The sequence below is a fragment of the Sesamum indicum genome, linkage group LG11 (genome assembly GCF_026168435.1).
Source record: "Sesamum indicum cultivar Baizhima isolate 11 linkage group LG11, ASM2616843v1, whole genome shotgun sequence".
Lineage (NCBI taxonomy): Eukaryota > Viridiplantae > Streptophyta > Magnoliopsida > Lamiales > Pedaliaceae > Sesamum > Sesamum indicum.
The window spans coordinates 6,818,213-6,830,343 of NC_142667.1; the positions used below are offsets into that span (position 1 = coordinate 6,818,213).

General features: G+C 43.4%; 2 protein-coding genes across 2 annotated transcripts; both read left to right on the top strand.

Moving 5' to 3' along the window:
• Positions 1-1,878: 1,878 nt before the first annotated feature.
• On the top strand, positions 1,879-2,631 carry LOC105173757 (uncharacterized). The gene has a single exon (XM_011095640.1). It carries the CDS (start codon positions 1,879-1,881, stop codon positions 2,629-2,631), a length of 753 nt encoding a protein of 250 aa, XP_011093942.1.
• A 1,008-nt stretch (positions 2,632-3,639) lies between these two features.
• On the top strand, positions 3,640-4,248 carry LOC148785055 (uncharacterized). The gene has a single exon (XM_088875212.1). It carries the CDS (start codon positions 3,640-3,642, stop codon positions 4,246-4,248), a length of 609 nt encoding a protein of 202 aa, XP_088731338.1.
• The last annotated feature ends 7,883 nt before the right edge of the window (positions 4,249-12,131 follow it).

The following is a 12,131-nucleotide window of genomic DNA, read 5'->3' on the forward strand; positions in this document are numbered from 1 at the left end:
AGACCCAGACGCCATAGTTAGAGGTAACTGTTACACTTTCTTTGAGATCAAACTTTATGATCGCAAACTTTTCTCTCGATCAACCTAACTTGAGTGTCGGAGGGTCATTGTCGGGTACGTGCCCGACGAGCTCATTGTTCTTGTTTTATTCTCAGGGACCCAATACTTGGTCTTGGAGGAGTTAGCAATAGGTGATGGGATCGCATATCGACATCGCTGAATTCATGTAAGCTCAGTTGGCGCTGTCTATAGGAATACCTGAGAATCACCGTTCGTTATGGAAGGTTCGTCGAGGAGAAACGCCGGAGAGGAAGAGACACCGAGAAGAGGAGGATCCATGGTCCATATAACAAAGGATGACTTGAAAAGGATGATCGAAGAAGTAAGTCGAAAAGCTATTGTAGAATATGAAAGAAGAACTGCGACCCTGTTGGTCAAAGAAACTGCCAGGAGGCAATTGTTTGAGAACACAGAGCCTCATGGAGAGTTTAGGGAGCCTGATGAGCCAGAGCACCAGAGTGGGAGACCGACGACGTCAGAGGCCGGTTCCAGTAGTTATGCCCGAGCAAAGAAGAGGGAACCCGTGATATTGCGAGCAGAGGTGGAAAGCATGGGAAGACAGATAGAGTTCCTGAACAGACAGATTGATGAACTAAAGAAACGAGGAGAGATAGTTTCCCATAACAAGAATTCCCCATTCAGATTTGATATATTGGTCCAGGTGGTCGAACCAGGATTTAGAGTACCCGATCTACAGAGGTATGACGGAACCAAAGATCCGCGTGAGCACGTTACGACATTCGAAATGGTGATGAACTTGTCCGGGCAGCCAGGTCCCATCATGGCAAAGTTATTCACAACCACTCTTTCAGGGAAGGCACAAGAATATATATTTTTTTTTAAAAAATTTGAACATGGGCAAACAAATTGAGTCGTATGAACAGCTCGTGCAGAAATTCTATTTCCATTTTACGACAAGAAAAAACAGAAGAGGTCAGCAACCCACCTGTTCAACATCCGTCAAAGAGAGGACGAGACCCTAAAGAACTTTATGGGAAGTTTCAATAATGAAATGTTGGAAGTTTAGGAGCTGATAATCGACATGATCGTGAGCGTTCTGATACACGGTCTGAAGAAAGGTCCATTTACATCAGTGCTCGCACGCGATCCCCCAAGTGATGTGGAGCAGTTGATGGCTTTAGCTCAGAAATATATAGACGAGGAAGAGATGAATGCTATGAAGGATTCAGAGCGTAGAGAGCGCGAACAGGCGTGGAGACAACCGCGATATGTTAGAGAAGATGGCGGAAACAGGACCAAGAATGATAGGTCCAAAGAGCCGAAGTACCAGCCTAAGTACCACAACTACACTCCGTTGCCCATGTCGGGTGAAAAGGCCTTGATGATGGTTGAAAATGTAGATGTGCTGAAGTAGCTAAGGCACACCAGGTATACCCCCTCCAAGAAATTTTCTAACAAGTATTGAAGATTTCATCGTGAGAGGGGATACAACACGGAGGAATGCTTTCAACTGAAGGATGAGATAGAAAGGCTGGTGACATAAGGGTATTTTCGCGATCAGATCCCTGCCAGTTATAAGATCAATAAAGATGAAATCAGGAGGAGCAGGTCGAGAAGCCGGGATCGAAACCCTGGCCCCTCCAGAGCAGACAAGGGCCCAACTAGCAGAGCAATGCGCCGACAAAATGGGTGATATAAACAATTTCGGGAGGTTCTAGTGCTGGAGATTCGAATAGAACCAGGAAAAGGTGTGCCAGAACGCTAGGATCGAGTAGAGGGAGAGAATTTGTGCTGAAAGTTGAGGAGGAAGAGGCTATTTCTTTTGATAGTTCTAATAAACCAAGGGACATTGGAACGATGAACGACCCGATGGTCGTCAAGCTAGACATTGCAAATTTCACTGTTCATAAAGTGATGATCGATAGTGGGAGCTCGGCCGATATCATATTCAAGAATGTCGTCGACAAGATGGGGTTAGAAAATGCCCGCCTCGAGCCGGTAAAGACTCCTTTGGTAGGATTCGGTGGAAGCGAAATGGCATCGGTAGGCATGATCAAGCTGCCAGTATCCATGGGTGAAGAGCCTAAGCGAAAAACTTTGATGGTGAAATTTTTGGTGGTGGATACCCCGTTCGCGTATAATGTGACTTTGGGCAGACCAGGCTTAAATTTGTTCAGAGCAGTCATCTCCACCTATCACATGAAGATGAAATTCCCTGCAGAAAACGGGATAGGAGAAGTAGCTAGCGACCACAAGAAAGCTCGACCATACGAAGTTGAGCACATGAAACCCAGTGACGATTACAAGACTATGGAGCTCGTACCAAGTGAACAAGGAAAGACCACCAGGATAGGAGCGAACATGGAGGATGTGGAGATGGCCATGATCGAATTTTTGAGGAAAAACGTGGACAGGTTTGCATGGAGCCCATCAGATTTTACGGGTATCAACCCAGAAGTGATTGTGCATAGATTGAACGTGGATCCTGTAGCCCGACCGGTGCAGCAGAAGAAGAGGTCGTTTGGGAACGACAAAAACGAGATCATCAGGCAGGAAGTGGATAAGTTACTCAAAGTCGGGAACGTGTCTGAAGTTCAATACACTGATTGACTTTCTAATGTAGTGCTCATTCCCAAATCCTTGAGGAAATGGCGCATGTGTGTGGACTTTACAGATCTGAATAAAGGCCCGAAGGACACGTACCCATTGCCTAGGATTGATGTCATGGTGGATTCAATAGCCCGGTTCGAAATGTTCTCAATGATGGACGCCTATCAGGGATATCATCAGATTTACATGGCCAAAGAAGACAGAGATAAGACCTCGTTCATTACTGACAAGGGGATTTATTGTTATAACATGATGCCTTTCAGCCTGAAGAATGTAGGTGAGACCTACCAGCGGCTGGTGAACAGAATGTTCGGCGATTTGCTGGGTAAAACCATGGAAGTTTATGTCGATGATATGCTAGTCAAGAGCAAGAGGTCGCAAGATCATCTCAAGCATCTCGAACAAGCATTCAACATAATGAGATCGTACGGGATGAAGCTGAACCCAGACAAATGCACCTTTGGAGTAGGTGGCAAAAATTTTTTGGGGTACATGGTCAGTGAACGAGGGATTGAAGCGAACCCTGAGAAGATTCAGGCCATCATGAGCTTACGATCGCTAACTACGATCAAAGACGTGCAGAAGTTGACAGGAAAAATTGCCTCCTTGAATAGGTTTATTTCACGATCAGCAGATAGAAGCCTCCCTTTCTTTAAGGTCCTGAGAAAATCTAAGAACTTCGAATGGAGTGGAGAATGCGACAAGGCGCTACAAGAATTAAAGGAATATCTGACAAAACCCCCCTTGCTTGCTAACCCGAAGGAAGGAGAAACGTTGTTTTTGTACTTACCCGTATCAGAGAACGCGGTCAGCTCGGTGTTAGTGCGGGATGAAGGAGGGAGCCAAAATCCGATATACTACGTCAGCAAGATGCTCGAAGGTACAGAATCAAGGTATTCAGAGATGGAGAAACTAGCACTCACCTTAGTTGTCATAGCTCGAAAGTTGCGACCTTATTTTTAATCGCATAAAGTGGTGGTACTGACGAATCATCCTCTGAAACACGTGATGTCACGACCTGAGGCTTCTGGGAGGTTGATCAAGTGGGCTGTTGAATTGGGACAATATGATGTTGACTATCAGCCCAGGACCGCACAAAAAGCGCAAATGCTGGCAGATTTTGTTACAGAGCTATCTAGCTATTCTAAATTACCTCAAGCTACTGAAGGGCATGGTTCCATGTGGATGCTACATGTCGACGGATCATCAAATGCTAATAATGGAGGAGCAGGCATATTGATTCAAGGGCCCAAGGAAGTGGAGATCGAAGTAGCGGCCCGCCTATCTTTCCCAGATCTGTCAAGTAGTGGGTTAAAACTTGTGTATGAAGCTGGAGCCAGAGATTTGGACGATTTTATGGACTCCCAGCTGGTCGCATTACAAATTGAAGGAACCTATGAGACGAGAGAAAAAACAATGACATCCTATAGAGAGATTGTCAAAAGATTAATGGGCAATTTTGATAAGTGTTCTGTTTTGCAGGTGCCAAGGGCAGAAAACGATAAGGCAGATGCGTTATCTAAATTCGGAGCTGCAATGTCTGGGATCAAAGATCGCAAAATAACGGCCTTAGTGGAGAACGACCAGCCATCTCGAATAAGGGAGAAGTGCAAGTAGTCTCGAAAGACGGATCATGGAAAGAAGAAATTATCAAGTACCTGGAGGACGACACCTTGCCTCCTAATCCTGTGGCAGCAAAGAGAGTGAAATTTCGAGCTACACGGTTCACCCTGCTATCTGGTCAGTTATACAAGCGAATAGCGGATGGACCCCTCCTGAAGTGCCTAGATGAAGAGAGAGCCAATTACGTGATGCGTGAAATCCACGAGGGAAGCTGCGGGAACCATTTGGGCGTGAGATCGTTAGCCTAGAAAGTTATACGACAAGGATATTTCTGGCCAACGCTAGTAAAAAATTCAAGTGACCTGGTGAAGAAGTGCGAGAGCTGTCAGAAATATGCATCCCTGATACACCAACCAGCGACCCCCATCGAGCCGATCAAAATAGCATGTCCTTTCGACCAGTGGGGAATAGACATAGTAGGACCTTTCCCTGTTGCCCAAGCGCAAAAGAAATTCATCATTTTAGCGGTCGAGTACTTTTCTAAGTGGGTTGAAGCGGAGGCAGTGGCCAAAATCTCTGAAAGAAAAGTCATCAACTTCATCTGGAAGAACATCATTTGCAGGTTTGGAATACCAAGATTTTAATTTTTGACAATGGAACTCAGTTTCAGGGGAAGAAAATAACTGAATGGTGCAAGGAACTCAAGATCGCACAACACTTCACAGCGGTCGCGAATCCCCAAGCCAGCGAACAGACGGAGGTAACGAACAGAACGATCCTACAACATTCGAAGACACGGCTGGAGAGCAAGGGATCTTGGGTCAACGAGTTGCTTGGAGTTCTATAGGCTTATCGAACTACACCCCGAACGGCAACAGGTGAGACCCCCTTCTGTCTAGTTTATGGAACCGAGGCCATAATACCTACAGAGATAAGAGAAGCCTCCTGGTATCAGCATACGACCCAAAATCCAACACGAACGAGCGTGGTTTCGACCTTACGGTGATAGAGAAAATGAGGGATGCAACATACGTCCGAATCCTACATCACAAGGGGTTAATGATGAAAAACCATGACCGGAGAGTTTGACCAAGACAACTACAAGTAGGACATCTCGTTCTGAAAAAGGTCGAAGCCTCAAAGCATGTTGGTAAGTTGGACCCCCCTTGGGAGGGCCCGTACAAGGTAATAGAAATCAGGAAATAGGGTACGTACAGGTTGCAGGACATGCAGGGGCAGAACCTACCACGATCATGGAACATCAAGAATCTGAAAAAGTTTTATGCCTGACCGAGGAGATAGCATATCTAAGGTGCCTTTGAAAGGCCATCAACTGAGATCACATCTAAGGTGCCTGTGAAAGGCCATCAACTGATCGAAGATCGCATTCAAGGAGTCTGTGAAAGGCCATCAACTGCTTGGAGACCGCGTATCTAAAGTGCCTGTGAAAGGCCATCAACTGCTTGGAGACCGCGTATCTAAGGTGCCTGTGAAAGGCCATCAACTGATCGAAGATCGCATCTAAGGTGCCTGTGAAAGGCCATCAACTGCTTGGAGATCACATATCTATGACTAGAAACGTCGCATTTCTTGTGCTAGCATGGGTCACTAGTTCTTACCTTGATGCCCGAAAAAGCTGATCAATTTGTACAAATTCTGATTCCTCTTTCGAAACCTGAAAAAGTTCATATTTTCTTATTATGTTATACCAATTCGAAAATTATGCGTATTTTTATGTTTACTATCTTTTATCGGACTTCTTGATCAAAACCCCTAAACGCCAACTGAAAAAGAGGCGTCTAATACGGTGCGATCTGAAAAAGACGCACCTTTGAGCGCCAACTGAAAAAGAAGCGTCTAATAATGTGCGATCTGAAAAAGATGCACCCTTAAACGCCAACTGAAAAAGAGGCGTCCAATAAGGTACAATCTGAAAAAGACGCACCCCTAAATGCCAACTGAAAAAGAGGCATCCAACATACGGTGTGATCTGAAAAAGACGCACCCCTAAACGCCAACTGAAAAAGAGGCGTCCAGTAAGGTACGATCTGAAAAAGATGCACTAAAAATGCCAACTGAAAAAGAGGCATCCAACATACAGTGCAATCTGAAAAAGATGCACTAAAAATGCCAACTGAAAAAGAGGCATCCAACATACAGTGCGATCTGAAAAAGATGCGCTTGTTACCAATGAGAAGAAAAGAAGTCGTCAAACGTGCGAACTACAAAAAGGTGTATTCATTAACAAAAGAAGCATCATTCACAGAGCGACATAAAAAATCGTGCCCCTCAGGGTCAATACACGAAATTACAGCTCAAAAAATATCATCATCATCAGAAATTGTTCAAACACATCAAATCCCACATTACAAAAATATAAAGAATCACATCAAGCATCGGGTTCTATCTCGTCTCGGAGAGCTGCGAACTCATCATCCTCGAGAGTAGGTTCATCGGGGTAGGGCTGGAGGTTTCCGTCGAAAGACTCTGAAAAGCCACCAAGTTTCTCAAGTTGAGCTTCACATGTTTTGTAGCACTTGGTGAAGAAATTAGCAGACTTGATCTCTACAGCAGTCTTGAATGTGTCAGACTTCAAAAAATCGCGAACAGTGGGTACATGCGAGCTGGTCATAGCTTGACGATGTTCTTCCAAGGTGATTCGACCAGCTTTGCCTTCTTCCAATCCCTGCTTGTAGCCTTCTACCAAACCAACCTCTCTGCCCGCATCAAATCTCTCCTTCTGCCCTTCTAATAGCGTGACCTCCTTGGCCTTCTCAGCTGCTGAAAGTTGGTCTTTCAATTTTTGAAGTTCCTCGGCCAGAGTCTGCATCTCTTCGATGTGAACTTGATCCATCCTATCCCTCTCTGCTAGCTCAGCTGAAAGCTCCTTCACTTTCTTATCGGCTACCATGTGATTCCAGCGATAGCTCATGCACTTCATTGACAAGACCCAGAGTAAAGTGCCCACCTACAATAACGATCAAAACCAGGAAATAAACCAAGTATCAAAAAGTAAACCACGTGACCAAGAACACAACAGGTTACCTGTATCAAGGCATGAGCACCGTATTCTTCTATCCGGGCAGGAGTGTTCATGACCAATGACCCTTGGTCGCGAGGAAGAATTCCAGAGTCGCATATCTCTCAAGAGTCCTCCCCAGGCTCAGTGAAAAGGACAGAGCTAGAAGTGGAGATGTTCCACTTTGTAACGAGCCGATCTCCCTTCAGTTTAGATACAATGAGCCTGGTCTTCCTTCAGTTCACCTCTCATCTCCTCCCTGCAGGCAGAAAGTCGCTCTAGTCGCTGGTACCGATCACGATCATCTTGCTGCTCAGCTTTATCTGCAGCTTCCCTGGCCATCCTGCCCATTGATTTCGCCCACTTGTTTAGACCGGGCAGGCTAGATGGTGAAGATTTTGAAGATCCTGAAGGCTCTACCGGTCCTTTGTCCTTGGCCTTCTCCTGCTGCTTGTGCGAAGCCCGCTTTCTTTTCTTCGACTTCTCTCCACTATCATGGTCGCATTTCTCAGTAGGGTCGTCCCTCCGACCTTCGCTCAGGTCATCATCCAAATTCAGCTCTAGATCTGATGAATTATATCCATGCAGAGAAAGGGGAGGGGTTTCTTCACTGTCGACCTGGATTGGATTGTTAAGAGCGGGACTAATAGGGACAGGAGCACGAGAAGGGGCTGGAGCCGCAGGCGAGGTCAAAGAAGGATTAGCAGGGGGGACGATCTGCTTTCCCTTTGCTTTATTCTCGGCCGCTTTCAACCGCAGAGCATAGTGGGGATTCATAACTATACTATCTGCAAGATCCGAGGGACTAGTGAGTAAATTCGAACAGAAGATCAAAGAAATACGTCATCAGATAAGAAAGGTCACCTAAAGACTCTTGAATGTGGAGGGGTGCTAGAGATATAGCCGAACCAGTCGCAACACTTTCTCAGTGAGTAGCTTCTTGGGGTCATACTTATAGGACGCTAAGCTGTTTATTTGGTCGCCCTCCAGCCCTCCTCCACTTGTCTTAGGAATGGGTTTATATTTACTCCATTCCAGTTTAAAAGGCCAAGTTATACCGGGTGGAGGTCGAACAAAAATGAACCTATCACGCCAAGCTCCTACGTTCGATTTTAAAGTATCTAGATATCTGCAATCTAGTATCTCCAGACCGTTTGAAAGTGGTGAAGGAATATAGGCTCCAGAAATTATCAAAACTGGGCTTAATCCCCAAAAATTTTATTATTATGATAAAAAGAATAATATGAGAAATGAAATTAGGAGATATCTGCACAGGACAAATCTTTGATTTATTCAAGATAGCGGATAGAGGGAAAGCTAAAGGGAGCCTCAATCCGGCATTGAAATTTTTAATAGAAAAAGCACAGCAACCCGGGGGAGAACGATGCATGCGATTAAAAGCCCTAGGAATGATAATTTCATATTCAGGAGGTATGTAGTATTTTTCCCTAATCTTGCAAACAGGGGTTTTGACATTACAAACTATGGCTTCCCAAGGATTTCTAGCTATCATATCTTGGAACTTCTCAAGGGTAGAGGGCCCGGATTGCTTATCAAGAGGAGTTTTAAATTTTTGGGGCTTCTTAGCTTCTCTAGGATATGTGGAAACAGAAGCATGTGCAGACCCAAAAGGGGTCGCGGACGACCCTGAGCGAGAGCTCGAACCAGAATTTAAACTAAAGCTTGAGGACATCGTAACTTAGAACAGGATGGCTCTAGAAGCTGCAGGTCGTAAGCGAACTCGAAGTTGAAAACACTGGTCGCTGAAGCTTGTAAGTGGGGTAAGTGAAACCATTTGAATGAAAGGCGTATTTATAGGTTCATTCTTCTGGGGAGCGCGCCACAGACAAATTGACAGATTGGCCAGATGTTGACACGTGTCCGCCCTACGGGCGAGATCGACGGACGCGACCGTTCTACTTCTTCAAGAGCAATAAATTGCACTTTAAATAAGTGAGGGAGTAATGATGGGTATCTAGTAAAATATGCTGAGAAATGCCAAAAATACCCTTCATTAAGGGTATTACCGTCTTTTCACTACAGATCCACGCTTCCTCTATCGGACGGGTCGGAAAGGACAACAGTAGCCGTCCGATCCAGCTCCGCCTTTGAAGACCCGGACAACAGTAGCCGTCCGATCACGGATGCTAGTCAGTAGGATAAGACCACGTGGCCCAATCAACAGTATCCAGTTATGCTCTATAAATAGACCCAGACGCCATAGTTAGAGGCAACTGTTACACGTTCTTTGAGATCGAACTTTGTGATCGCAAACTTTTCTCTCGATCAACCTAACTTGAGCGTCGGAGGGTCATTGTCGGGGACGTGTCCGACGAACTCATTGTTCTTGTTTTATTTTGAGGGACCCAATACTTGATTTTGGAGGAGTTAGCAATCTGTGACGGGATCGCATATCGAGATCGCTGAATTCGTGCAAGATCAGTACGTGTGCAGTTTACAAATGCATTTGGTTTTCTATTTAAGTTTTTGAAAATGTTTTGTTGTCTTTTAAGACCCCGGTGGATGCTGATTACACATGTCAAACTAGATTCTGATACACTGAAATGAAAAAGGAAAATGATAAAAAATTGCCAAATTAAGCTTTCAGAAAATGGGGAAAAAAAAAAGAAAAGTTGAAATTTCATGAAAATGAAGTGATGGCGATCAAGGAAGAGTTTTGTCAGGTTGGTTTCTAAGATTTTGGAGCTCACTCAAGGGAATTTATAAATTGTAAATAAATGCTGAGACTGTTTTGAATTAGATTGGTTTGTGTATTCTTGTGTTGTGTTCTTTTGCTGATTTGCTGCTGTGCTGACTGGTTGAAAACTTGGAACGAAAAGTGTCAATGTAGGTTTTGTGTCCATTTTTGTTGTAGTAATAAAGAGATAACATAAGTTCTTTTTGTTTTGTTGATTTTTAATATTTGTTCCATGTTTAATACTTGGTTGTCTTTTCGCTGCAAAAAGGGTCTTAAACATGAGGTGTTTTCTTTTTCTTGTTTTTGGATTGAGAGGAGATGAGTGTCTTTCTACATATTCAAAAGTTAAGAGAGTTTTATTGGGTTTCAGATTATGCTTCTATCGATTCCATCAATTTTAGGTGTAACAGACAGAAAATGGGTTATTGAGCTATTGGTCTATGCAACTGAATTAAACTAAAGTGAAGATACTTGTATTTAATTTTAACTTAGCTGTTTTTGACAAAGCCATTAAGGACACATATACTGCGGCACATGGCTTCTGAGTTGAAGTTAGTAATGAGGAGTGAAATGGATATGTCAAGGTCCAAGATGTGCTTAAGCTCAATTTGAAGACTTTCGCTAATATTCCTCTAAGATCGCACACAATAGAGGATGTTAGAGAGGTATGACTCTTTTTTCCATTTTATTTGTATGAAATTCAGAACTTTACTGTGATTGAGTAGTTGAGACTAGTCTTCCTTCAGTTCTGCCAACATTAGAGACTTCATGTCATATGATTGAGACAAGAATCATGTAAATCCGTTGTATCTGTGTAAAATGAAATGGCCCAAACCAATATGATTGGGCCTTGCTCATTGGATGGCCGGATTCACTAAGGCCCAAACCTCACTAATCCACCTACCCGGCCCACTTAAAGGTTTGACCCGGCAGCTCTCTTATTTAATCCTTTCTCCCTCTATTCTTAACCCTAATCCGCCGTCTTCATCTTCTCCCCTTCTCAAATGACCCTTTGGGTCCTTCACCTATTTTTCGTCTTCTGTGTTCTTTCATTCTCTAGACAATGGTTGTTAATGAGCCATTAAGAGCCAGCATCTTTAAATGGCTTGTTCTTGCTGGCTCATGGTTAACGAACAGATTACACTACTGTCTTCTTCCTCCCTAAATCTCTAAAGCCTCTGTGGCGAAAACCTTTGTGGTTTCTGGTTCAAAAGCCTTACTGGAAAATCCTTGGTGGATTCTTGAGTATAACCTTTGTGATTATAAGCCTTTGTGGCTTTGGTGAGATCTGTGCAACCGTGAGCAGGGTTGTGGCCTTCGGCCTTTCTAGGCCCTGGGTCTTAGGCCTCTGAGCCGTTTATTCTGAAACTGTTAATGACCCCTTATTCTGTATTATTGCATTTCCCCGGTTTATTTCTTGTAAGCTTATTTCTGTTCTATAGGCTTCTTGTAATTTGTATTAGAAAGGTCTCTAGTATTTTTAAGTCTCAGTAATTCTTTATATTATAAACTTGCCGATGACCGATCCACATCCAATAGTGGTATCAGAGTGGGGTTAAGTCTCTGGCCCTGAAAAACACCACACGGTAATATTATTCTAACTCTGAAACTTTTAAATTTTTTGGTCCCAGATCCCCAATCCCTTACTGTTAAACTCCCTTGGCCGGGCTCGAGAAGCCGTCGGGTTTCTAGTGGAGAGGCAGTCAAGGCCCTTGCAATATACTATTATAAATCTGTGATACTATACTACCACTCATTTATACTCCATAATCTGTTTGATACTTTGTGTTCTGTGTATTTCTGATATTACCCTGTGCTTGATATTTTTACTGTGTAACTTGTTGTTTTTCTCAAATGTATGGTTATAATCTACAACCGTTTGATGGAAAATCTAATTTTTTTATTTGGCAACAAAAAATGAAAGGCATTTTAATGCAAAAAAAGTCTTTAAAGCAATTGATGGAAAATATTCTGAAACTGTTTCTGAGGAAAAACGACTTGAAAATGATGAGTATGCATATAGTTTTATCATTTTAAATTTATCTGATACTGTAATTAGAAAACTTGGAAAACAAAACACTGCTAAAGAACTTTGGAATAAACTTGAGGAACTTTATACTGAGACATCTCTTCCAAGTAAATTATTTCTTTTAGAAAAGTTTTTCAGGTATAAACTTGATCTTTCTAAAAATATTGAAGAAAATATTGATGATTTCACCA